The sequence below is a fragment of the Drosophila persimilis genome, unplaced genomic scaffold, assembly GCF_003286085.1.
Source record: "Drosophila persimilis strain 14011-0111.01,24,50 unplaced genomic scaffold, DperRS2 tig00000191-arrow-pilon, whole genome shotgun sequence".
In the NCBI taxonomy this organism is placed as follows: Eukaryota; Metazoa; Arthropoda; class Insecta; order Diptera; family Drosophilidae; genus Drosophila; species Drosophila persimilis.
In genome coordinates, this window is record NW_020825298.1 from 14,247,943 (window position 1) to 14,274,394 (window position 26,452).

A 26,452-nucleotide genomic window follows, 5' to 3' on the forward strand; every position below is an offset into this window, starting at 1 on the left:
AAATTCACATTTTTATATATTTCTACATGGCTTAATTTTCAAAAATCAAGAACTACGTTTACTTGACATAGTATTTTACACAAGTAAGAAGCTGGCGACATGCTACATGCATGTACATACATATGAATGTAGAATTAGGAGCTATTCCACGACATCGATTTCTATATCATCGTCGCCCTGTTCGCTGAGCTCCACACTGGAGCAGCTATCGGAGCTATACTCGATATGCTCCTGCGGATGATTGCCTGTACCTGTGATGGTAGATGGCTTTGAGGCAGCCGCATTCGGGGGCTGCGGATGAGGCTGCTTCTCCTGACCACTTTTTAGATTCTCTCGTGTATGCCGCCATTTCATGCGGCGATTCTGGAACCATACTTTGACCTATCCAGGGCATATATATTAATATACGATCTCTTTCAGTTTCGCTATCTTTGAACCCACCTGCGCATCTGTCAGATTCAAGCGTGCCGCCAGCTTGCGTCGATCTGGCTTTGTGATGTACTTCTGTTGCTGGAACTGTATTTCCAGTCCCTTTCGCTGGAGATTCGTAAAGACAGCCCGTGACCAGGAGCGTTTCCGTTTCCCATTGCTGTTGTTGCCACTGTTGCTGTTGCCGCCCCCATTTTGGCTGCCATTTTGTAATGTGCCACCCGCCTGCGATGTGGGAATGTTGTCCAGTAGCTGCTGTTGTGACTTGCCCAGAAATCGCTGCTGCTGCGTCAACTGCAGGGATTTGAGGCCATGAAGAGGCGCCAACAGTGCCGCAGCTGTTGAAGATGTATTGGTGGCAGGTTTCTGCTGATGAAAGTGGGGCTGATGGTGCTGTGGCTGTTGTTGCTGTTGGTGGTGGTGGTGCTGCTGATGGAAGCGCAGAAGAGCGTTTGTTGCCAGAGTGGGATATGTGGTGGCTGGAAGAAGGGGAAAGAGACTATGATTAGTGTCCATAGCTCTCCAGGACTGGACAGAGAAATAAGATGGATCAAGGCTAGATCTCTACGGCTATTGATGATCATCTAAAGGCAATATCCTCTACAATACCCATCCTACAGTGAACTCATACTTCAATTCCTTCATTTCCCTTCAGTTATTTGCCATAACTTTTCTTCCATATTTTCTATAGCATATTTCACTCAATTCTATTTATTTTTCAAACCCAGCCTCGCCCCTACTCGAACGCTACATCCTCCCATCATTAATTATAGACCATATCCGGGGGAAACAATATATATTAGTATTTTTTAGCTGAAACCCAAAATTTACGCATTTCCGTATCCAGGAAAAACACTTTTCCCCACACCGCACAAAAGATAATATTATGCCGCTTGGCTTGCAAAATATGAAATTCAAATTGTTGTCTGAGTAAATTATTTTGTTCAATGAAAACGCACGTTGAAAATATTTAAATGAGTTTGTTTATAATAAAATTTTCACTTAATTGGAAATAATCATTGGGGCATTGAGGCGGGGTGAACAATTTGTTTATCCTGAAACGAAACGAGATTCAGATTCAGAAGAACAACAATTATCTTTCGAGAAGAGCGAGAATTATTTGGGGTAATCGAACACGACATGGGGCACACGAGAGATGTGTGTGGAGGCCGCCACACCGAAATGCTTTTTGGTTCGTTTAAATGTTTTTTAAATATCCATGAGATTCTTATTCCATTCCTTTGGGGCTTTTTTTTTGTGGCAGCGCCTAAACTAGTTTATGCATCTTTTTATTGGGTTTTTCATAAACTTTAGTGGAAGAGGACTCGGATTTTGCTTTGTTTGTGTGCTCTCGCGGCATGCGTCTAATTGTTTTCATGGCGAGCCATTTTATTTACTCTGGAAAAACACTCGAGGCGTGTGGTGTGTGGTGTTCGCGGCTATTTACATTGCAGCGGAAACGCGCTCCTGCTGCACTTGTAGATACAATTGTATCTGCATGCTGTATTGCCGCCTGCATGGGCATCTGCATCTGCGTTAATTAGCCTTTTGGCATTTGGTTTGTGTCACCCGTCGGCGGTTTGTTATAATGAGTTCCCATCGATTTTCAACACCTTGTCCTCTCTCCTTCGGGGGCTGCCTTGGCACAGCGCAAGCTCTTTAATTGCCGAATTTCAGATACATTTGTAAATATCGGGCGCCCCATTCCCCACGGACCCATGGTAAATATCTTAATGAGTTGTGATAATTCCGAGGCGAGATGCTAAATCAGTCCAGTACCCCCAGGCACTTGCTCCCTGCATGGATGCGGATGCATTCGCCCCCGGAGGATCTCCACTGTTTGTGTGCCGTGTTGAATTTATGGGCCGCATTTCCATTTCTACCGATTTATTTGACCTGCCATTTGCCGGGGTATTCCATATTTATGGCTTGGCGAATATTTTGTTTGTCAGTGCTGTGCTCTGCTCTCTTTTTTCGGGGTAAACTGCGAATGGACTTTTCGACACTGACCGAAAATACCATTCCTTGGTGGGCCATGTGCACGGGGATGTACAGGCGAGTATCCATCAACTGCCGAGCAGGTTAAGTGATTACTTTATGAGTCCCCCTCACAATGTAAATTAGTATTAGGAATTAGGAATGCAAGGTCAAGATAAAATGGAGGCTGTGTCAGCCATCAAATCTATTTAAATTTACATATATTTTCCTTATAATAATAATGCCAAAGCGAGAGAGGTTTCCTTGGAAATTATATTTCCCAATGTAAATATATGTATACTTGTATAAAGCGTTTGAAAATGTGAAAAAATGAGTTATCTTTTGATCAAAATCATTGGCATATTCATATGGTGATCACAGATCTGATTATATTTAGCATGTAAATCAAGAATCAGACGATGAATATTCGTTATGGTAATGATAATAAGCAATTTCCAAGGGATCGAAATTTATATCATATTGTGACAGCCAAAAAAAATAGATCTCATACAGAAAATATCATTAATAATCGTCTCACAATCGTACGAATTCAGATCACTCCATCATTCAATATATTGGACACTGTAAAGCAATCGAAATCTAGTTAATCCCTATCATTAAAAGCAATCCCTCCCCTGCTGCTGGGAACTCTTTTCCATAATCTCTTTGATACCACAACTATCAATTCCCCTATCTCTCTCTCTCATGTCCATTGATGATCAGTGATCGCTGAAACTCCATGAAGATGCAGCCCAGCAATTGGATTAACATATAAATTGTAAATTAATTAGGCAAACGGCGCCAGATTATCGCTCAGACAGCATTTCCATAACAGACAAACGTTTTCGGCTCACAGCATCGATGCTGAATCGATCGATCGATCGATCGCCAGCACCAAAAACCAAGTAAAAACAATCAAACAAACTACTCAACACCAGGCGAGGCAGGCAAACAGCAACAAATAGTCAAAGAATCGAGAAGATATCCCAAGGAGATCTCTTGCCTGGCCCCAAAGTTTTTATGATGTGCGATGCGATGCGATCAATCCATCAAGAAATGAATCCGCAGGGAGGAAGAGTTGGAGCGAGCAGGTTGGACTCCGCAGGTAGCCTCCTCCTGGGCCTGGCCAATAGCTCCACCACAGTGGGTGGCTGTGTAAATAGTTGGCCTCTGGCTTGGCCCCTAAAAATACCGCATGGCATAGCTTCAGTTATGCCATCATTCAGTTAGTCATTCACTCATTCAATCAGTCGGGCATTGGCTGTCATTAGCCTAAACGGCAGCATCGGGCCTGGCCCGTTGAGTCACAGTAGTTGGGCCCAATGGCGCCCCATCTATCTGGGATCATCTCGACTCCTTACCTTACGGGCCAGAGTTCTTTTCTTACTCCATCTCCAACCTCTGTACCTCTGTACCTCTCTACCTGTCCCCTTCCCATTCTCTTTGGCAGCGGAACAATTCATTATAGAAGGCAATTAGATGGATAGCTATCTGTATCTGCCCATGAATGACGGGCCAATTGCTCAAGCAAATAAACAAATTTTCCACCCATCCCCATCCTCAATCGCTTTTCACGCTCTTCGCCGGGAGCTTGAAGTTTATTTTTAAAGTCTGATTCCTAATTTGTTCATAAATTGCTGTTAATTTTCGGCACTGTTCTGTTCTTTTGAATTTAATTTATTTAATGTTGCCGCAGGATTGATGAAACACTTTCAACGATCGTTTGTTTCTTTACCGAACCGAGCCGTTTGTTGATTGAGGAAATGTCGAATTTAATTCTCCTTACTAATTGCCCTTCCATTTTCACCTGGCGCGGAATGTGTTTGAAAATCGTTTAATATTGATGATAATTTTCATAAATGTTCCCCATTGAAGTGGGCAGATTTCGATTTATTTCGATGTGGCGCTAATTTGTTTCAATACAAAAGATTTCTTTTCTCCAAGGTACAATGAGAAATTATACAAATAAAATGATATCATGGCTAAATGTAGCATGAGGTGAGACAAAGGGTCGGAAAATATAGTGCAAGGAATCCATGAGCATATCTGAAGATACTCTTCTCTCACCATATAGCAGTTTTCAATAAAAATTATAATACAAACAACTCATGGGCTGGCTTCCTTTCACAATCTTCGACAATATGTTGGCATGCTTCCTGCCTTCAGCAGCCCCCAGCTTTGTTTCCCATCGATTGAAAGTCCTCAGCTCTTTAGCACCCACTTGATAAGTATTGTATATAAAACAAATTGAGGCAGAACTGAACCCAACCCAACAAAATGTGTAAAATGGTTGCAGCTTGTTCTAACAATGAACAATTTCTATTTGAAATCCCTTGGTTCAATATACAAAATACTCGTCGTATATTTCCACTATTTTTCATATAAACAAGATCAAAGTGCATGGCCTGGCAGGCAGTCCATGAGAAGTCGTCGTCCCCAGATAGTACCCGTATACACGCCCCAGCAGGAAGTAACGTAAATACTCGAAATATATCGAGATATTCTCCGGTTCTTCGCTGGATTTCAACAAACGAATTGTTTTCGTCAAGAGCCCGAACAGTTGGCCCAGCAATATTGCACAATATGGCCACAGATCAACTAATAATTCCAATAAAAACAAACGATTTATGGCCCAGCCCAGCGTTCCGTTTCGTTTCTTGGTGTTTCAAGTTTTTTCCCTGTTGCTTTTCCTGGAATTTACATTTTCTACGTTTTCTCTTTTGGATTTCCTTTGTAATGCCATTCCATTGGTAATTGCAGTGTATACTCGGACTCGGACTCGTACGCGTAATGAGCTGAAGATCTTTTGATTGGCAAATGGGAAACTTCCTCATCTGATCTTTTGAATGTTTCTATGATATCCTGAAGATTGCCGAGAATGGAATGCCGAGTGATTGGCATATCGGGAAATATGATTGGATATGTTCGAATGATTAGCTTTGATCATTCGTGACTTTTCGTGAAAAATCGAATTTATTGAGGTAAATTTTTTAGCGAAATACTTTTCAAGAGATCAATTTAGTTGTTCATCGATTGGAAGTATCATTTAAACAGTCGTTTCAGCTTCTCAGCTTTTTAAGGATTTAAGGATCCATCAATGAAATGTAGCAAGGGGTTAGGCCGCTTTAAAGTTGAGTACAACTAATGATCGATTTCAAACTAGATTTCTAAGCATAGAGCTCCTTACCGTGGTAGGAAAATGAAAAAACGCTTATAATACAAGAGGTCTTGAGATCTATTAAAAGTCGTCCTGATGCAGTACTCTGGCTATGGCTAACTCCGGCTATAACTCTGAACAATTCAGCTTTAGATCGGGACAATCGTTCTCATATTATAATCCCCGTTTCAAAAACCTGCTTACCATGTTCATTAGCTCGAATGGGCGTTGGCCTCAGCACAGATTTGTAATCCATATAAAGGTTAGGGTATAGCTTATCCAATCCCGCATAGGGATAATGATGACTCGTCGTTTGTGGAACAGCAACATGCCCCATCTTGGAAGCCTCTGCACTCGCTTGACTGAAACAGTGTGGAAATGTGCAGCAGGAGAAAACACTGCCATCGCAGCAGGACCTCGAGGAAGAGGATGAAGAGTTTGTCAGCGATTCGCTTGGCTCAGAGCTCAGCAATCGATCGACACTGAAACTGAGTTTCACTTTGGTGGTGCTAGTGGCGGTGGGAGGCGTTGGACTGGAGATACTTGTCTCAGGACTATGGATGGACTCCTTAGGCGACCGATCACGATCACTATCCACGGGATCGTGAGTGCCTGGCGAAGGCAACTTCACTTCACATTCGCCGTAAACATGAGTGCTGAGATTCTCGGGCATACTCTGTTCCATGCTGGCGGCACTTTCGTGTAGTAACATTGCTTGATTCTGAATAGCAGTTTGACTCTTACAGATTAACCACTTGTACCGATCGCCACAGATCCTTGAAGATCACCGATCAAACACCGTCGCTCGAAACGATCGCGAAATTTGCTAAGGGGCCGATGCGCACAGCCGCTTAAACCGATTTGTACAAGAAGACAACCCACACAGAACTGAATGGAACCGGCCGGGAGCATACCCAACCAGCGATCGATTGCCGTTGGCGCACACGACACGGTATTGTCTGGCGTTTAGGTAAATCTCGCTGAGATTGTGTGCTGCCAGCAGTGTTTACAGTGGTATACAATCAGTGGTATAGATACAAAAAATGCAAAAAGTGACAGCCTACGAGAGAGTTCCATCTAACAAAGGTTAATAAAGATGTCCAGGGGAGAATGCCGGTTTGGTATCTTACTATTTGTCTTTATGAAATGGCTCTAGATACCCAAAAGCAGTAATTAGATCAACAATTTGTATGGTATATCTTTTAAAATCTTGATCTTAACACCCAAGACATTTCGGAATATATTCAATATCTAAGATATTCTATCATTATTTCCAAAACAATCTGGGATGGATCAATCACTTCTGAACCACTGTAGCCACACATGGATGAGATACTTGGTTATACAGTCGGGGGCTGTTTACATACAAACACGCCGCTGTGTCATTAGCTCAGTCGGAGATTGTTTCCTCGATCGCTGTTCAGATTTGTTTACCGATTTCTCCATGTGTTCCCGTACCCCCCCCACACCAATACACCCATCCGTGCCAGAGCGCACACATGCCCATACCATATCGATGTTCGGATGATTCCGGTTCCCTTTGCGCCCACAACTCGTGGAGAGGCCATGGCTTGGTGGCAGCGGACCAATAAGATCGATCGGTTCCAGTGGGCGGAGCCAGAGCCCACATATATGTACGTGTATCCGATGCTGGGTGTCTCTGTTGCGCGCACGAGGAATGCGCCGTGCCTAATTGGCCTGGGATTGAGCGATCTCTGTGAACTCCCTGAGCTCCATGATGTCTGGGACTTGTTCCGTTGTTAATAAAGTGGGTAACGGTGCCGCCGGGTGCCGTGTGCCGTGAGCCGGGCTGCTCCTTGTGCAGGTCATAAATCCAACCGCATTCCCAAAAGTAAAAACCTCTGAAAACATAGCATAAACAAATCGTCGGAATGCATTGCACGCTCCATAAAACTTTTGTGTGTTGTGTGCCATTAAATTATCGCAAGTAAACATTCGGGAACTCCGCCCTCGCTGGGAAATAAAAAATAAAGTGAAAATGTGAAAATTGCGAAGTGGAAATCGTGTTATTAATGGAACTGCTCCCGTGACTACGTAACCTAGCATACTTTCAAGCGTTGAATCCACACCCCCAGTGGGTGAGAAATGGTGCCCCATCACCCCCTAGTACCGCCAGTCCACAAATTGACCCCGAAAAATCGGATATGCAAATGCAATCATAGGAACAAAAAGGGAAAATGTAAATGAAAACGGGAGCCAAAGTTGGGGAATGGTGACATTTTCAATGCTCTTTGACGAATGTTAATAAAGACAGATAAATGCTAAGAAGTATGCAAAAATATGAATCACATAGGATATACAAAACTTTAAACGAGACCCAAGATAACTCCCATATTCATACCACTCTTACGAATCAAAAGTTGACTCTTCCCCACACCCATCGACCATTCAGAAGACCCTTCATAGTGTAGGGAATATAATAAATGGAAAAGGAAAAACATACAAAACGCAACCAAACAAAGTAAACAGACACGAACCGTGTACGAGTGCACACTCCTGGTCGATGGGTAAACCGCAATCAAAGCGTTCCGAGGCAACTTAATTTGGGTTAGGCCGGGAACAGTACGTGCCATCCGCTTGGATGGAGTCGTTGTCGTTGCCATCATTGTCCTCGATGTCGATGCCATCGCCAATGGAGAGCCTGACCATTTGTGAGCAGGATGAGGAGGAGCAGGAGTTTAGCTTCCGCTATCCAAGCTATATGTTCCCCGATGTGGACTACGACAAGGACGATATACCCCTGCCATTCAAGGCCACGCCGGACTCGCTCTTTAACCTTTGTGCTGCTGTCGTGGATGCCCAGGGCCGCACGGAGGTGTTCAAGTGGAGCATCAATGACGTGGCCGATTGGCTGCGCGACTTTGGGTATCCTGAATACGAAGTGAGTGGGAAGGCTGGAAGAAGTCCCAGTCTGAAAGCATATCCCTTTTCTTATAGGAAACCTTCAAAGAGAACTACATCGATGGGCACAAGTTGCTCAACCTCGATGCCATATCCTTGGTGGCTCTAAATGTACGTAACTTTGAGCACATCCGTCACCTGGGACGTGGCATTCGAGCCCTCTATCGGAAGGAGCTCCAGACAGCCACGGAGACAAAGCAGCACAGTGAGGTCTACAAGACCTTTAAGGCACGCACGGGCAGGAGCTACGAAGGATTGCGCGAAACGGAGCTTCTGGGACGGATGCACATGATCCGCTCTGTCTTCCGGGACGTCAACGATTGGGATATGATGGAGCTGCATATGGCTCGGGCACCGATTAGACGGTATCGCGAGGTGCTTGCCAACTCTAGGCGCTACAATCTCTACGGACCGTCGACGGCACGCAGAGAGCCTATTATCATGGACGATGTGGATACCACATCTTGGTTTGATTTTGGCGATTGCTATTAGGTTTTTAGTTGATTGAAATATGCACATAGGAAGATATGGCTATAAAATATAACTAATTCTAAAGATTTATTGAACTATCGACGATATTAAGACCTTATAAATGAAATAATAGTGAAGTCTCTTTGAAAGACAGGTAGTCCTCTCAATCGCTTGATATCCATTCCTCTTTGCGTGACGCGCCCAGAGGGAATATACATATAAGATCTTCTACCTTGAAGCGTTAATTAGAAGAAACACCAGGCATGGGACCACCCACGAAAGCATCCACTTAAGAACATAAAGTAGATCATTACTATATCTTGTAAAACTGAACACATAAATGTTAAATTGTCTATTTTTTCTGTCCTCAAACAATGCCTTGCTAATATACTCATGTTCCATCTATTAAAAACCCACTTTTACTGCCCATATTTTAATGATTTGTATAATTTTGAGTTAGCCCAGACCAAAATCACTCACTTTCCATTTCCCCCCTTCCCCACACCAACCGCCAGCAACACTCGCGGGGTTTTTGTGATTCTGCCCAATCAGTCGACACGGGGCATTGATCACTTATCGCCCTGTTTTGCTGTGTGGACCGATCGTTCCTGTTGTGTGCCGTCCACATTCGCGTCCGCTCACGTGTTCAAATTTATTGATTGTTCTGCTCACAAGACACGGCGTTTCAGATATTTTTTCCTCGTTTCTCGTTGGCCTGAGCCTGGAGTCCTGCTGTGCGGCATGGGAGACGTACGTGTGGTCGTTTTATGTTATATTTTTCGACATCTTGTGTGTCCGACGATCGGCCTGAACGCTGAACTGGGCTGGAGCTGGAGTCGGGGATCCCAAACAGCCTGGGATTGCCTCCTAGATGCAACCTTAGACGCTGGTCTGGAGCTACGCTACGCTGCCCATGCAAATCGTCTTCGCCTTTATTAACTTATGCGCATTCAGATTACCTTAATAACTCGTTCCGTTAACACTTTATTATGTTCAAGGCTCATAAATCGTTCCATCACCCAGACATGGTCCCAAGTATCCGAGTATCGGGAGGGTTTCGACGATGGGTTCCGTTCCCGTTCTCGGGTCTCATGCCAGACATCGGCGATTATGATTTATCGCATTTTAATCAATTTAAAATGTTTAAAACGATACAAATCGGAAGAAATTATGAATGTGTTGCTGTCTTTAGGCTCCACAGTAGGCCAGCAATAACAACAGCAACAGCTACAGCCCAGCCACAGGCAACCGGACGATGACGACGACGACGACGACGACGACGACGACGACGACGACGACTACAATCCAGCGATGATCGTCAGCATGCGTTATCCGACGCGTACCTCGTTTGTATTTCACTCCCCAAGCCTCCACAGACTCTCGGGTTACCTTTAGTCGCGGGAGAGGCTCTCGAAATTTACGCGCACCACCACAACCCCGAGTCCAGGAGCGGACTAAGACCATATATGTGTGGGAAAACTGAGCTAGAGTTCTGGTTAAAACAGAAAACATGTTTTTTTCTGAATTTTTCTTATACTGCTCTTGTGTCTGTTGACCCCTCGAATGAAATCCGCCCCTGAGCGAGCCCCAAAATGCATTCCTCGGTCCCGGGAATGAGAGATCGCGTGCTGTGTGTGTGGATGGGGCCTGGTTTCAATGTGCGTCGCAAGTCGCGACGACGGCACAGCGACGATTATGATGATTAAAATTGATAAGCGAAATATTTTTATCATTTCTCAAATTAACATAAACCATATGCGATTATCACACAATAAGCTCAGCGGCTGTTGTGGCCACAACAGGCCCTCTCTGCTCTGCCCCAACGCCTTTTTTTGTTGTTCGCTTTTTATAAGCTTTTATGGCCGCCTCTGACTGCGTTCGCTTATAAGTTATGGCATTGCTGCGAAATTATGGCATTGGCCAGGACTTGGTCGCGCCAAAAGTGTCAATGGCAACGTGAAATTATGAAATTTATGAGGATTTGCCAGCGGTCATGTCAGTGCGCTCCAACGGTGTTACAGTGTGTATGCCCCATAAAGAGGCTTTTATTCAACTCTTAACCTATGCGTGCTTACGGACTAAAACGGTTTGAAGCGTCGCGATTGCTTCAGCAGTTCAATTTTTCGCTTATCCTCCTCGAACTTTTTGCGCATCTCGACGATATTCTGCATTTTACTCTCACGTATCTGGAAGGTGTAAAAGTTTTTGAGTTCCTTCGTTTTCGTGTCATTTTCCCGCTTCTTCTCCAGGCGTCCGATGACAGACTCCTTCTGCTCGAAGCCAGCATTGCGACCCTCTTTGCCCACGGTGACCCAGCCATCGGCGTCGGCTTCACTGTTCTTGGCTGCGAGTGCGGCCGCTCGCTCTCTTCGGTCGTAGTCGGCCATATATTCGGTGATCTGTGCCTTTGTCTTCTCCGCATCCAGGATATAATGGTTCTCGTACTCTTCGTGCCACAGCTCCATGCCCGTTTTGATGGTGCTCTCGCCGCTGCTGTGGAACAGGTCAATGCTCGGGACGGCCAAGGCCTTGCCAATACTGCTGCTCTTCTGGAACACCACGTAGGCCACTTTGAATATGAACGGCGGCCGAACATTGGAGAAAGGCTCGTTTGTGCCCTCATACCATTTAATTGTTTCATCTTTTCCAGGCTTCGCTGCAAATTGTACGCTCTCCACGTTGCCAGCCCGCTTGAAGAACCCCTTCAGGCTCTCCTCGGTCACATAGGGTGGTATATTGAGCAGGAACAGCGTGCGACCCTTGGGTTTGTTCGGATCCATCAGCCGGATGAAGTGCTCCCGCATGTAAACGCTGTGGCAGTGCAGTGCATCGCTGCTCATTCGCAGAGGAACAACTAAAAGTCAAGCATTCATGATTAGCAATAGTCGCGGCAGTGTTTATATGTGTGTTTTCACCTGTGTATCCCTCAATTTCCTCCATTATTTCTTAGTTTTTGTTAAAATCAAAAAATAAACACGTTTTAAGCAATGTGACCGCGACAGAAATATACCGTCCGACCCCCAGAACTACCAAAATATACGGTCTCAATTTAAAAATATACCGTAAGTATACTGACGAATTCAATAATATTATACATGTTAGTCCATTTTGATATTCCGTAGAATATTACTAGTTATCTAGATCTCTTATCCCTGCCCACATAATTTTATACGACTAATGAATCTATTTTCCACTTAACTGGTTTACCAGTTCAAATTTACCGTCGGTTCAATTTTGACCTAAAAAAATACCGAAAAGTATTAAAATTACCGTTAACGCACGTTGGCAACTCTATGTATCGGTTGTTTGCATTTTGGCGCCTTCTCAAATATTTAAAAATTATTTTGAAACTTGTTAAGCTAATTTTGAAAAACAAAGGCACGTAATAATATATTTTAGTCCAGAAATTCTATCTTTGGTTGCCTTCCACTGAAAAAACTGTTTGTTAAATCGCCGAAACCCAAATAAAATTGTGCAATCCAAGCATTTTCTACTTTTATCTAGGCCAAAATGGACCGTATGCATGTGTGTGCACTACGCCAAACGGCAAATAATTAAACAACATGCATTGTGGAAGGAGCGGAGCTGAATCAGAAGCAGGATGCGGCATCAGTCGAGCCAAAACCAAATGTTTTTGTAAACTTTGCACGTATTTTAGTTTTCGGACGATTTTGTACTGCGAGCGGGCTCTCTCCTTGCTCTTTCTGGCAGTGTCCTACTGCAATCCCGGGCCCTGTCCTCTTCGTGTGTGCGGGGATGTACCCGTCAAATGGTCCGAAAACAAAAACTGCACCCTCGCCACAACCCGCCGCCCACTGACCGCAGCCTGCGTTTATTTAACGGCCGCCTGCTGAAAGGCGGAAGTTTGGCAGGCACGTTTGTTGCCCACTTTCCACAGTCCTGTGTCCAGCGAATAGATGCTAATTAATTGAAGACTCCATTTTTATTGTTTTAAGTTGAATTCACAATGTTTCTTTGATTTCCGACATAGAAATAGCCTCAGAGAAGTAAATGGGCGAACGCAATTCGTTAATCAAAATTCTATAACAAAGTGACCTTAATTGCAGCACAGATTGGCATTGTTTTTGTAAAATTATCACACTTCCAGCAGGGACACATGCCATCACATGGCATGGCAAGTGCCACCCATCGGGGGAACAAGAAGCTGATTGAATAATGCAATTTGAATGCGGTTTGATTTTGTGCAGCAGGTCTCAAGTGTAATTAAATGTGCAAATGCTGTGCTAAAAGGCCGGTTAATTTGATAAACTATTGCTTTGACAATGGGGACTAAAGAACCAGTTGAGCATTGGTCAACTTAAGCACGATAAATATTTGATCACCTTCTACTCTTAAGAAGGATATGTATGCATAGAGAAGGCAGGTTTTATTGGCAGCTCTAATAGAACCTCTTGATAAATCATCATGAACATATGTACTTATGTTAATATTTGAATTTGGTTATGGTTTAAATTTTAAAAAATTTCCCACGCGGCAGTATTAACTGAAAACCATAACGAATGCAAATTTCTTTAACTTTTTTTCTTTGGTACGTGCACATAATTTAAAAACGTTGTTCATACTTTATTAAGTCTACTTATGAAAAAAAAAAAACCCCGAGAACAACAATTTTACATTTACAAGCGCGGCACGTGCTCCATATTCTTTTCATTGAGGGTCGAGAATTTGTTTCCTTAATGCCAAATCCTTGACTAATTAGTGCATGTTGTGGCAAGAGCGTGGGGCGTGCCGCAACCCCTAAGCCGGAGAAAAAGTACGAGTATATATTTATGAGGCTCCAAGCGCTAAAAAGTGCCAGGATTTCTTTTCAGCAAGTGTGTCTGAGTGTTGAGGTGTGTGTGTATGGTGTATGGGGTCTGTAAAAATGTTGCAATGTTGGGAAATTCATTAAAAATGTTCGCTTAGCTGACGCGTAGCAGTGGGGATGAGTTAATCCAAATTATGAGATATACTCGTATTAATTTCAAGTAAAAGTCTGCATTGGGGAAGTCTCTCCATCTTTATTTTTCGTAAACTCCAACTGATTTAGGAGCCTCGATACCTGTGCCACAGATATGTGATTTAGAGACTTCTACTTGTCCAGTTGAAGCTTTTGGATTTTGGCCAATTGTGCGTGAAAACTTCCCAAGCGATTTTTGTCGCACGCATGATTTATGTGCGTCCATTTGTGGCACGCAATTTGTGCGCACAGCCAGAGCCAGAGCCAGAGCCACAGTCCTCGCCACACTCCGACCCCAAGCGAATCAACAAATGCTTGTGCAATTTTCATTGAGGTTCACCAAACGTTATTTCGTTTATTTTTCATTCCTTTTTTTTGTGGTGTACGGAATCCTAGAAAGCTCCATTTGCTGTGCGACCATTTAAGGCGTCACGTGCAACTAATTTATTTTGCTATAGCAATGGCCATGCTTTCCCCCTAACAAAACGGGTCACTAAAAAGTGTGGAACGACAAATTTCAGCTGTAACTAATGAAGGCTGAGGTCCAACGAATGTCCTGAATATCTCGTTGGGTAATTCCCCTTTCTGGCGGGGGGAGTTTCAGTTATTCATACGAAAATATTTGCAGGTGCCTATATAAAAAGAGAGTACTGGCAGAGCATCCAAACAACCCGCTGTGACCCATTCGGAACCCAACCGCACCAACCATAAACGCATTGAGCGCTCCCGCTCTTCAGTTCCGATGCACCTGCAGAGGGTATTATGATTTTGCAAAGCAGATTGGGACCCCCCCACAGTAAGTACATACATATATCTTTTATATTCGGCAATAATATACGATAAGGCCATGTTCATTATTTAAAACCCATTCCAGATAGCTATTTCATATATGTACCTGCCATACGAATGATGGATCTTGAAGGGTATCAAAAGTTTTGTTTAATAAAGTTCCTTTTTGTTGTTATTGGTCATTATGGTCAAAACTGAATTTAACCAAAAATGTATGCAAAATGTTTGCCACTGAAACGTGACCCAAACCCAAACCAAAACCAATGCTACGTGTATTTTCATTGCCATGTGGAGAGCCCCAGCCCAGAGCCACCGTGTCCCCATGATTAATCGGGCAAACACTTTCCTCTAACGATATTTCCATTAATTATGTCTTGCTGCCAAATTGGAGGCAAATACACAAAAAACGAAACGAAATGTGGGGAAAAAAACTTTTCGTCTGGTCGCGCTTTCCCTCTCATTAGTATCGCTGACATGCCACGCCCCCAACGATGGCGTTGCGCCGATAAGCAGCCAATCTTGTCGACAATAGAACCCTGGACTCTGGCCAGGACTCGTGGTCGGCGTCCCGCTGGGGGCAGTTGCAAAACTTGACACAAAAGGTTCAAAAACTTTCCTCATTAATTATGGAAAGCAACAGAAAAAAAAGCAATATCAATTGAGTTAAAAGAAAATTCGTCAAGAGCTTCGTCCCGTTCGGGCTAAATTGGGTTCAATTGGTTATTTGTAATTTCAGCAGCATTAATTTGTATTTACCGATTTATTAACCTCCACAGCAAAGCCAGGCCAGTGAGATCCCATTAGCGATAAATGGGGGAATTTGGGCGGAAAGAAATCGTTGGGCGCCAAATAAAATACCACAAACATGAACATCAACTAGGTAAAGGCGGTGCAGCGGGGATGCGATACTCCAGGAAATTATTAGAAATTTAATAATACTCTATGCTTCGTATAGACATACATATGTCGTTAACAAAGTCATGCCGAGCGACAGTCTGGATCTAAACGATCCTGGCAATGTTGGTCGTTCCTCGATTTGGGCCTATTGGATCAAGATATTGCCTTTTTTCTTCGTACACTGTATTTCGGCTATAAAGCAGCCGATCTGAGCATTATCTCCTTGATCATCGGGCCAATCTGGGCCTGCCGTAGCTTCCTGTAATCGAAAGAAAGTCCCTGATTTGGAGTCCTTCCTGGGCCAACTATATTTCGACCTCTCCTTACAAATTCAATCTGTTCATATATTGCTTAAATTTTAATTGCAGATTGGATTACATTCAACTCATTATGCTCTAAAAATAATATTATTATTGCAGCTGGAGCTTAGCTGATCTTTTGCTTCAGTCGGAATGGATCATTGCCCTCGAAGGATGCCGGATGTCGGGTTATTAACCAAAATCTGAAATTGAACATAGATAAAAAAGTCTTGTTTATTCGGAATATACATATGTATTTTCAATTAAATAATTCGAGAAGATTTGGACTTATTTATATAATCCACTGCTCGAAAATGCTTGCCCTTTAAGTACTTCTTTTGACATTAAACCTTTGAATCTTTAGTCAAAAATGAACCCAAGTGAACCACCACGCCCATAGACTCCCCAGGCAAAGAGCACCAGAGCACCAGACCAAGACCAAGACCAACACCAAGCCCAAGTCATTTATCATTGATAATTCGTATAAGGAAGTGGAAGGCACACCAATGTCAAAAAAACCAATTTAAAGTAAATTAGCGCAATGCCAACTGCTTGTCGAATTGTGCGCGTGGAAGACCACAATGGGTGGGTCGGGTGTTGGGGGAGGGGAGGTCTTGGAAGGACACAGGTGCGTGTTCTTTAGGCCAAACAAATGTGGCAACTCGACTTGGCCAAAAGTTTGCACACATGTCGACGACTCAGCTCTCTGTGTCTATGTTTGCGGTTGCCGTTCATTCCCTATCAGATCACGTACGGGCGCGTGGCTTAGCAGTGAGAAGAAATCCGTCCGGATCCACGGTCCTGCTCCACGGAGCCATGGCTCCCATGGAAAAAGTCTCCAGGCCGGAGGGAAAATAGTGCAGACGTTGCGCCTTAGAAATTTATTGCACGTGGTAAGTTGGTTAGATGGGTTGGACTGCAGATTAGACGCCCTGATAGACACAAAATGCTTTTTTCCTCCAGCTCAACTTTAGTTTAGACAGGGACAAAAATTTATTGCACGTTAACTGAGACATCAAGACAGAGAGAGAGAGATGGAGAGACTAAGAGGGAGCCAAAGGATTGTGTGTCCTGCGTTTTGTTTGAATGGAGCTGCCTACTTTGAGGCGTTGTAACTTGATCTAGATGGTAGCTAAGTTCTGTCTGTCTGTCTGTTAGTTGTGGCTGCCAAATGGCTTGAGGCAGTTGAGTAAATTTGCCAAGTTCTGATTGATGAATACAGGGCGATAGCAAAAGGGATTCACTGAAAGTTTAAGGGACTGAGAAACCTATTGTCTCAAGAAATAGGATTCCACTTCTGCCAGATTACCCCTGCGCTTTAGTAGAGTTCATAATCTTAAACATTCCCCCAGTATTGATTTCATCGCATCGCCAAGAGAGCGTAGAAATGCAAAATACAAGCACAAAACTAAAACAATTGTCTAAACCCAACTGGGGAACTGGACGCCAAAAGTTGCACCCAGCCAAAAGGAAACAAACACGAAAAGTCCAACACGAAGCCCGAAAGAAGGTCCGGGGAGCCCCAGACCTCGACCCGGACACAAGCTGTTTCACAAATCTCCCAGGACTTGATGCACGTTGTGTAAAGAAATCTTTTTAAACAATTTCATCTCATGGTTGATTTCTTTCTGTGTGGGTTCGTTCTCCTTTTTTTTTGTCCTCCCTCTGCCCTCTGCTCGAGGGCGGTTGCTTAAATTTTCTTATGGTTCAACTTTTGATGTTTCAAGGCAGATTAACAGAGCTTACCCTGCCCCTGCCCCTGCCGCTGCCCCCCGGTTGGACCCTGTGTGATGTGACATTGTTCAGCATAATCTACTTTCGAGTAGCCACAAGCAACACAACACCCATGTTGTGTGTGTGCGAAAGGACAAACTGTAATTTTATGCAAAAGAAAATGCTGCATGGCAGCTTTTTCCACTCAAGATAATGGCACAACCATTTTTTCGGCACTTTTTTTAAAGAATTACAAAATATAATACAAGAATTTTATTCGAAAAGCCTTCAAGAGAAAGGAAAAACTAAAATTTCAAAGCTTAAGACACTTCAAAGGTAGAAAGATATCATAAAGATTCATTAAAACGTTGGAGTAAAAAAAACTATAAAATGTTGAGTTCAAAAACTTCCGATTGTAATAAAAGAGAAAACCAATAAAATGTATAGATTACGCTCTTACGACTATAGGATACCTGAAGCTCAGATTAATTTATCTGAAATTATGAAAATTTTTTTATAATGATTTTGATATTCGTAATCTGGAAAATCTCAATGATATACTGCAAAACATTGCGGAAGTGGAAATTACATACGGAGAAGTCTGTTGCTTGCTTTTACATTATCCAAAATCCTGTTGTTTATAGATCGTTGCTTACAGGTTTATTCTTCCATTTCCTTGCTGTGACAAGAACCCAATGGACCCCAGTTTTTCTTCGATTGGCGGGTATTAAAAGGGAAAGTTATTGCCCTATAAAACAATCCATGAAATGGAATCTAGTCAAAGCCTCTTTCCATGAATATTTTTTGGTATAAAACCCAACGAATTGGAGGAAACTATCAACAGATGGATTTGGCCATCATGCGGTTGAGAGTAGTTTTTGGATGGCTTGGTAAGTGGCCATATTTCATACCTCCCTTCAAGACTCATCCCAGCCTTCGCCTGCCATCTATCCCATCCGCAGTTCTCTCGATGACCACATACCTTTGCCTGGCCTGGAGTGACAGTGATCCAGTGCCCTCCATGCTGTCCCGCATCTACAATTACCAGAAGCACAGAAACCTAGCCAAAGTAAAAATTCTACCTCAGAAAGTTGTTAGCTTTGTGGGACCCAGGCAGGCGGGTTCCTCGGAGGAGGAGCAAGCAGACGACGAATACGACGACTACGAGGATTGGTGGCGCTGATGCTGATATGGGAGAGATATGTGTCCTCGTGTGCATGCAGCATTTATTTAACTGCAAGCTGTTAATTAAATTTTGTTTTAAATTCAACTTGTCGCAGTGTCGCCAGTGCGGCTAGCGGTGGCTTTGAGCTCGGTTCTGGGTCTGGGTCTGGGTTTGGGCTTGGGCTTGGGTTTGGGCATGGGTTTGGGCATGGGTCTGGTCTGGCTTGGTATTCATTGAAAAATCCACAACTAATTAGGACGCACGGAGTAAGCGATGGAAGGAGGTGCCAGCACGTACACGTGGATGACGGCGACAAGAGTCCGTGCCGTGCCGTGCAGTGCCTGCTGCCTGGTGCCTTTGCTGGCAGGCAGGAGATAAAACCAACTTGCGGCGATGCCGGGGGGCAACAGAGCAAATAAACAGCCAGACACATGAACAAATTAACAGAATTGCATTCCATTAAATTTCCTTTCCTGAAAGAGCACATAAAGCTCTTGTGGTTGAGTATTCTCTCTTGCAGGATTAAAGATATCCTGGTGTTATCTCAACAAGATCTGATTTGTTCACAGTTCTGTCCTGTTCCGGTCAACGGAAAGAGGAGCTGTTCGAGGATTAATGATGTACGGATAAGATCTGTTTTGCTCACAGCTTTTCCAATGAATATATTCAAGGGAAAATCTCCCATTAAGTGTCCTTAAATGTTGGATGTTTCCAGTGGGGAAACTCTTTAAGAATTTAAGCTTTCTGGACTAAACACGATTATCTGGCTAAATCGAATTTTTGTTGAGGTTTTCCGGTGGCCAGCACCTGACAACAACTTTCACTCAGTCGCTGAATAATTCAGGGACCACAGGACAATTACTTCTGTCAACGGGCTCTCCAAACAAACTGTCACATTGTTTTCACCTATTTAGTGGGCGAAATGGTGTGGGCGTGTCCGCTTGTCGCCCACATTTGAGACTTGCGAAAACTATTGATTAGTGCCTGAATAATAGATGCACATTGTGCATTATATATTGGTTGCGGAGGGTTACATGGTCCACTGAAATGAAACAAGTTACTGGGCTCCTGGATGGCTGGCTGGCCCGAACAACTGGATTGTCTGGCAGGTTAAATGGAGCGCTTTGTTTGTTTTATCCCAAAGATACCCTCGTGCTTCAATCGTGGAAGGAAGTGAAAGTGGGCTGGGGATGAGGCTGGGGCTGGGGCTGGGCCTGGGGCTGGGGGAAGGCGAGGAATATCCACCCAAGGGCTAAGCTAACCATTCGAAAAGTGCACTCAAGCGGAAACTGTTGATGCCCCTGAATCGGAGAGCCATTCAGAGAACCGATTCGCTCCTCTGGCTCGCTCAAAATTTACATTTAATGAGGTTTAAGTCCATCGAAGGTGCGAAAAATCCCAACCTAAGCGGAAGCTCAGCAGCAGCTTTGGGATTCTCGATTCTCGAGTGTCGCCAAATTGAAATCGAATGCAAATTATGTGCAAATCAAAAATGGTGGCATCTATATGGGTTTGCAATATTGATATGGGTGCTATCTGATGGTGCAGTCCATTAAAAGTTGGTAAGGAAGGAAAAGGGAAGTGAAGGGAGCTCAAATTGTTAAGGAATCCAGGATACTTGTTCCATTTAAACAGACCTTCCTTTGGAAACTCCTCTATACAATAGATGTCACTTACTAATTCCATTCCTAACTATAAACTGCTACAAATTTGCCTGATCAGAGGAGCAGACAGCCAACTGGTAATGCGGAATCCCGCCCCAAGCCTCGTCGTGGCGAATTGCAACCGCATTTGAGCATTTTCACTAATTAAACTGACTCGAAAGCCGCAACACAGACAGAAGTACACGGGCCCTTCCAGACGCGACACCTGACAAGTTTTCTATATATTTTTGTTTTTTTTTTTTTGCAAATTTCTTTCGGTTTGTAGAAAATGAAAATTCGTGTGCTTGGCAGCCGCTTGATGGCTGGCAGTAGATTGGTTTTTGGGATGCGGTGGCAACTTTTGTTCAGCTGTCAGCGGCAGAGCAAACTCCATCCGGAGTGAATTTGTTTTTTATAATAATTAGTACTCACCTCAGCAGACTACAGGTCCAAATGCTTCTCAGCCGTTCCCAGGCCAGCGGTAAGACCGGGCAACTGCAGTCGTCCTCCAAGCGGGGGCAATGGGGCCACCGCCCCTGCCACTGTCACACGATCTGTGTCAGTCGCTTGAGGCACACTCTGATTGCCGCCGGAGCCACCCAGCCATCTGCGATACGTGTGCTCCGGCTCCGTGTTCCAGAACTTGTGAAAGGAAATGGGCGGCTGAAGGTGCAGCAGCTCCCTGGCGTAGTCCTGGGGCCTGGCCTGATGCAGCCCGGCGGCTGGCAAGGCCACCACTCCGAGTGCCTGCAGGCAGTAGCCCAGTATCATGTCATCCGGGGCGTTGGCACTCGGGCAGCTGCAGTGCTCCAGCACGAGCCGCACCAGGGGCAGGCTGAGCACAATTCCCGCTCCTCCCGTGTGGTAGTTGAAGCCATCTGGGGCGTACAGACGATACCCGTAGCGTTCCCCCAGATAGATATGCTCCGTGTGATTGTAGCCATTCAGCAGGGCGCTCAGCCGAGGCACGCTGCAGGGGCATGTGCGGATGAGAGAGAGAGCAAAGGGAATTGCAGTTGGAAGGATGAGTGCGATTTATCAATACAAATATTTTTAATTGAATGCGCCGTCATGCGATTAAGCCGGAAAATAAAAATATCTCAACTGAGAGTCAAGGTGGAGGATCGACTGAGTGGTGTTCTGCACTTAAATCGATGGAAAAGAATCTTTTAAAGTAATCTGAATGTGTATTGTAATGTGAATTTAAGGACATACGAGTATGTTTGTTTCTTTGCCCCAATCAGAAGAACCTCCAGCCCTAGACCATAAATTAATGTTGGGTTTCCTTTTGATATCAAACTATCTTTCTAATGCTAGTAGATCAACTAACAATCAAACCCATCGGTGGTAATAGGCATACATAAGCCCACCCCAACGGCTCCCGCAGTGACTTACCTAAGCAGCGTATCATCATCGACGAGCATGAGCCAGCGTATGTCCCTCTGTTCGATGATATCCTTGAGGGATAATTGTAAAATTGCCAATGTTTTGGCACAATGTCCAGTCTGAACATTGGGTATCCCAGTGCTGATTGTCGGTATGCCGACTTCTGTTGCGGTTTAGAGAAGCAGGCACGGAGTGCGATGGCACGGAGTGCGGGTGGGAAGAGGAAGCCAGGGGGCAGGAGACAGGAGACAGGAGACAGGAGGGAACACACAAAGTCAAATCAATGAATATTCAATAAGTTCGACTGCTCGCTGAAGGGTGATGCTGCGATGGGGGAAAACTGTAGCATTGGGGATACTCGTACGAGCAGATGAGGACCGAAAAGCACAGATCCAGTGTGGATATGTATGTGTATGTTTTGTGTGCCTGTCACTCCGCCTCATCGTGTTTTTGTTAATGCCCCACGCACACACACATGTACATACGTAGCACACATGGGTAAATATTCGCATGTATGTACGTATGGGTTGTACAACGATGGCTGCCATTTCCCCTTCCGGCATCACCCTCATTTGCTTTAATTGCCCTCTCATTGTCAACGGGGGGACAGTCGTCGGCGACGGACGGAACGGCCGCTTACCTGCCACATCGCTGTAGTATCTACGGTGCCGGGCGTCGGTCGCCCAGGTGCGTTCGATGATTGGTATACGTTCCTTATGGAATTTTGCACAGGTCTTGATTGCAAAATAGATGTGCGATCCTGTTGTGTGCACCTGCTGTGGCACAGGAGTGCAGTAGAGAATCGGAATCAAGTTGAAGTTGATAGAGAATTTATGGTTATAGAGGTTTCAAATGCTAATTGCTTGGGGTGCTCGTCGTGTTATGAGTCCGTTGTTATGAGGAGGAACCCAATGGAATGGAATGTACTTGTGAGTGCTTTGAAATTCAAGAATTCAGAAAAGAAAGCACAATATGTTCTCGCTGCCTGATGTGCAGAGGTGCAAAAACAAATAAGGGAATCGAAATATTGACAAAATAGCAAGCAGAATCGGAGACTTCATCTTAATCAAAGCCCCCTTTAGAAATGGTATGTTAAATCCACACACAATCACTAACGGGGAAACAGGAAGCGTACAGGCAGCATAAATAAACTTACCCCTTGCAGGCGAGTCTCCAAAGTCGATGGCAGGACAGCAAACATCTCTGGCTTTGCATATAACAAACAAGGAACGGGCTTGCTCGTTCCCGTCTCGGGGGAGGAGTGCAGGAGTGCAGTGGGACAAATGTAGGCAGCAGTTTTCAAAATGATTTTCCGCTCCAAGGTTTCGCCTTCGGGGCCACCGATAGGGTCCTCCTTTAGCCCCCGGTCCGTGTCAGGTGTTAAGTTGTCGAATATGAAGCGGGCCAGCTCATGAGAGGCGTCTATGGCGAACTCACTGTGCCGGGTGGCATTCTGGGCACTAAGAGCAACAAGTTCCGCCAGCCTGTGTTAATGGATGTTTCATTATGAGTTATGGATGGTAGCCAAAGCAACACCGTCTCGAAGGCATTACCTGCGCAGCAGAACACCTGTGAAAACAACACCGGCACTGAGCAGGGGATACGGGAACCATCTGGGATTCTTGTAGTGTGCAAAATGATGCACAATCGTGGCCTCCGTGTCGTACAAGGCATGGCCGTAGTAGGCAGCCTGAAAGTCAATATTGAGCATAGTTTAATCCCAGGAGGAAGGACAACTCACCTCCATTGGGTCCTGGCTGTGGAGCTGCTCGAGCAGGCCACGCAGCGAGGCCACATGCGTGTTGTGTTGACACCAAATAATCCATTCCGTGCGCGCATTTAGCAAACGTGTCTGGCCTGGCAATGCGTCCAGCAATGTCCAATAATTGAATAGCTCATGCATTATGTGGAACCTGAGGACATAATCCCCGGGGATGACCCCCGCCAGGTGTTGGTGCTGCTCCCGCAAACTGTCGAACAACGCAAAACATCCTTCCTGCGACCGACGGGGAAGCGGTGGACAGGCAATGACCACGAGTACCTCTCCAGCTCCAGCTCCAGCCCCAGCCGCAGTCCCAGCCTCTGTCCTGCCATGGCAACAGCTTAAAAGACACCAAAGCCACACCACCACACGGTACCAACTAGGCATAGTTTTGGACACTATTTATACGAGTACATATTAGAAATCACATTTTTAAACAAACTAATCTGAACAGATCTCAATAGTAATCATCCGTTGCCAAGCACGACTGCATTAATGAACGTGCGAAAACGTACTGAAGCAATGTGATTTTAATTTTGGCGCAAAAGGCTACGGACTATTCGGACTGTGGACTGTGTGGGGGGAGGGGGCCTGTGCGTAGTCCAAGGCGCAGGCGCCTGCTGGAAACTGATTTTATGAATGAAAACAGGCTGGCTGCATGCAACAGTTGGAGGGAGGGGGTGGGGCGCCAACATAAACATTAGAAAGCAGCAGCTGTCCTTATAATTCGAGATAAGTTTAACCTTATTTTGATTATATTTGGAATAGTGCTCGTAGGTCACATTGAATATATATTTAGAAGATTATATGTATAGAGGAATAATAAAAGAATACTATTAATGCATTGGCGATGCCAGTCGCGTCGTTGTCTGCATGTTGTTGCTGCGATTATTCGACTTGAGCCGCAGCTCATTCACATGCTTGAAGAGAAGATCCTGCTTGGAGAGCAGCTCGCGTGTGCGTTGGCACCCATGCTGGGGTGCACACAGTCCCGGATTCCAGCGGCAGTATAGACCCTTCCATAGCCGCACGGCCCGCACACTGGCAATGGGGCGCAATACAAGCTCAGCGCCGTGCGTGAACGAGGGGAATAGGGGATTTAAATACTGATCCAACGAGGAGTTAATGTGCGTCCAAAGGGATGTAGTCTTGTGCTTAAGATCTGCAAGAAATATGTCCTCCATAATGATGTATATAATAAGTTGAAACGAACTTACCCTCGGCCACACGCTCGGCTTCCGTGTTGCAAAGGAAGGTGCCGAATCGACATGAATACAGATGATCCACAATGGTTATAAGGAAATGCTCATTAAACTCGAAGGCGTTGTTGAACTGCTGGCCCACCTGCCACACACTGTCAATGAACTGCAGGAAAACCGGCGAGCGATCGGCATCGGAATGCTTGTTGTCGCCATGGCCAACGCGCTGCTGGAACTTGTGGCCGAAGGACAGCCACTCCTTCTCGATGAGCACCTCAAAGCCGCGAACAGTGCGATAGTGAGGGTCCAGCAGGAGCATGGAGAGCGCAGTCAGCTGCGCCGTGCGGTCCCAGCCATCGGAGCAGTGCACCACCACCGAAGTGCTCATGGTCTCCACCTTGTCGACTATCCGCACAGCTCCGGCCAGGACGCATCTGATGTGCTTAAGCCACAGGGTGTTGTCGATGGCCGATTGCCATTTTGAGTCGTCTGTAGTGGGGAAACATGCCTCCTTTACCTTGCGCAGACTCTCTCGCATCACGTGAATGTTGTGGATGTTCAGGAAATTTATCTCAACATTCTTGTATGCATCCTCCGACTCATAGCCGCCACCCTTGGCCTTATTGGCAATGGCATTGGCGCTAGGTCGCGCATCCATAATCGTCAACTTGTCCGACTGAGCATTGGCCTCCATAATGTAGCTTAGGTAGGTCTCATCGTCCGCATTCCTTTTGCCACTCACACCCACCAAGGGCTGGGAACAGCGTGTTATGGTTGCCTGGGTTCTGGGGTTCATCCACGAGAGCACTGGCAGACGACATCGGGAACGGAATTGCGCCACGCGACGCAGAAAGTCATCGGATGCAGCCTTGGGCACCGCCCAAACAGCAGGATAGCTGTCGCAAACGGCATAGGCTTCGTTTATCTTGGTGGCCCTCCACATGTCGTTAGGCACGCCCAGGCGACGCAGCTCCGCAAGGGGTTCGTACACTGCCCAGCCGTCCCAGCCTCCGCTGCCGTTCACAGCGTTGGCCGCGGCATGGGCAAAGGCGAAGAGACGGCCGCTGTAGGAGAGCGGAAATGCATTCGTCTGCAGCTTCTCAAACACCGTTCTGCGTGAATGATTCTGCTGCTTGTGCGCAAAACGCAGATTCCTCATATCTTTGCAGAATATCTCAATGCCGTACGAGTTCTCGCCGCGCGACGTGGCACCACCAATCTTCTCCACTCGCGCAATCACGCCCAACGGAACATCGACCACAACGGGCGGCCCTTGATCCCTCAGAGGCAGCGAACGGAAGTACAAGCGATAGTTCGTTATGGTCAATGCTCCGAAGACGGGTCCCCGGTAGGGGCAGACGTAAGTAACATCGTTTTTCTGATCCTGATCCTCTTCACCGTCCAAGTAGGCGAAGGGTGTGTCCCTCAGTCCACCATTTTCGCCGCCCCCGTGTTTTGAGCCAAGGGAACTCGACTTGGAACTGCTGTCCAGCGAGTTGCTACTGGCCGTTTTCGATGCCAACTTGTCGGCCAGACTTGAGGAAGGATCCATTGCGCGATGGACACGAGTAGTGTATGTTTGTTGTTTTGTTTTGTTTGTTCAACAAATTTGTAAATCTAAATTTAATGCAAATTCACTCGAATTAGTGATGGGTCATTGGACTGCAAAACTATCGGTGAAAC

At 45.2% G+C, this 26,452-nt stretch overlaps 6 protein-coding genes across 7 annotated transcripts in view; 2 read left to right on the plus strand and 4 right to left on the minus strand.

Moving 5' to 3' along the window:
• Positions 1-14,598, plus strand: part of LOC6589742 (tetraspanin-17) — a 28,719-nt gene extending 14,121 nt beyond the window's left edge. The window contains exon 6 of one of the 2 annotated variants that reach the window (XR_003408829.1): positions 14,545-14,598. The gene's annotated coding sequence lies outside the window, so the exon portion shown is untranslated. Of the gene's footprint in view, positions 1-11,606; positions 11,660-14,544 lie in introns of those variants that run through there. The other variant, XR_003408828.1, reaches the window with a different exon arrangement.
• Positions 73-6,421, minus strand: LOC6589739 (homeobox protein H2.0). The gene is made up of 3 exons (XM_002014201.2): positions 5,768-6,421; positions 442-908; positions 73-381 (listed from the first exon to the last, which is right to left on the minus strand). Exons 1-3 carry the CDS (start codon positions 6,273-6,275, stop codon positions 142-144), a joined length of 1,215 nt encoding a protein of 404 aa, XP_002014237.1. The 5' UTR covers positions 6,276-6,421; the 3' UTR covers positions 73-141.
• On the plus strand, positions 8,186-8,977 carry LOC6589738 (sterile alpha motif domain-containing protein 15). The gene is made up of 2 exons (XM_002014200.2): positions 8,186-8,465; positions 8,522-8,977. The coding sequence occupies exons 1-2, from the start codon at positions 8,199-8,201 to the stop codon at positions 8,975-8,977; spliced, it is 723 nt and encodes a 240-aa protein (XP_002014236.2). The 5' UTR covers positions 8,186-8,198.
• LOC6589631 (ribosomal RNA-processing protein 7 homolog A) lies at positions 10,972-11,923 on the minus strand. Its single transcript, XM_026989215.1, has 2 exons — positions 11,872-11,923; positions 10,972-11,810 (listed from the first exon to the last, which is right to left on the minus strand). Exons 1-2 carry the CDS (start codon positions 11,894-11,896, stop codon positions 11,035-11,037), a joined length of 801 nt encoding a protein of 266 aa, XP_026845016.1. The 5' UTR covers positions 11,897-11,923; the 3' UTR covers positions 10,972-11,034.
• A 1,355-nt stretch (positions 14,599-15,953) lies between the features above and the next one.
• On the minus strand, positions 15,954-23,968 carry LOC113565847 (beta-1,3-glucosyltransferase). Its single transcript, XM_026989213.1, has 7 exons — positions 23,550-23,968; positions 23,362-23,498; positions 22,965-23,292; positions 22,449-22,584; positions 21,818-21,971; positions 20,855-21,392; positions 15,954-16,104 (listed from the first exon to the last, which is right to left on the minus strand). Exons 1-6 carry the CDS (start codon positions 23,955-23,957, stop codon positions 20,864-20,866), a joined length of 1,692 nt encoding a protein of 563 aa, XP_026845014.1. The 5' UTR covers positions 23,958-23,968; the 3' UTR covers positions 15,954-16,104; positions 20,855-20,863.
• Positions 23,969-24,344: 376 nt separating this feature from the next.
• LOC6589628 (myotubularin-related protein 2) lies at positions 24,345-26,378 on the minus strand. Its single transcript, XM_026988352.1, has 2 exons — positions 24,788-26,378; positions 24,345-24,732 (listed from the first exon to the last, which is right to left on the minus strand). Exons 1-2 carry the CDS (start codon positions 26,319-26,321, stop codon positions 24,407-24,409), a joined length of 1,860 nt encoding a protein of 619 aa, XP_026844153.1. The 5' UTR covers positions 26,322-26,378; the 3' UTR covers positions 24,345-24,406.
• Between the last annotated feature and the right edge of the window lie 74 nt (positions 26,379-26,452).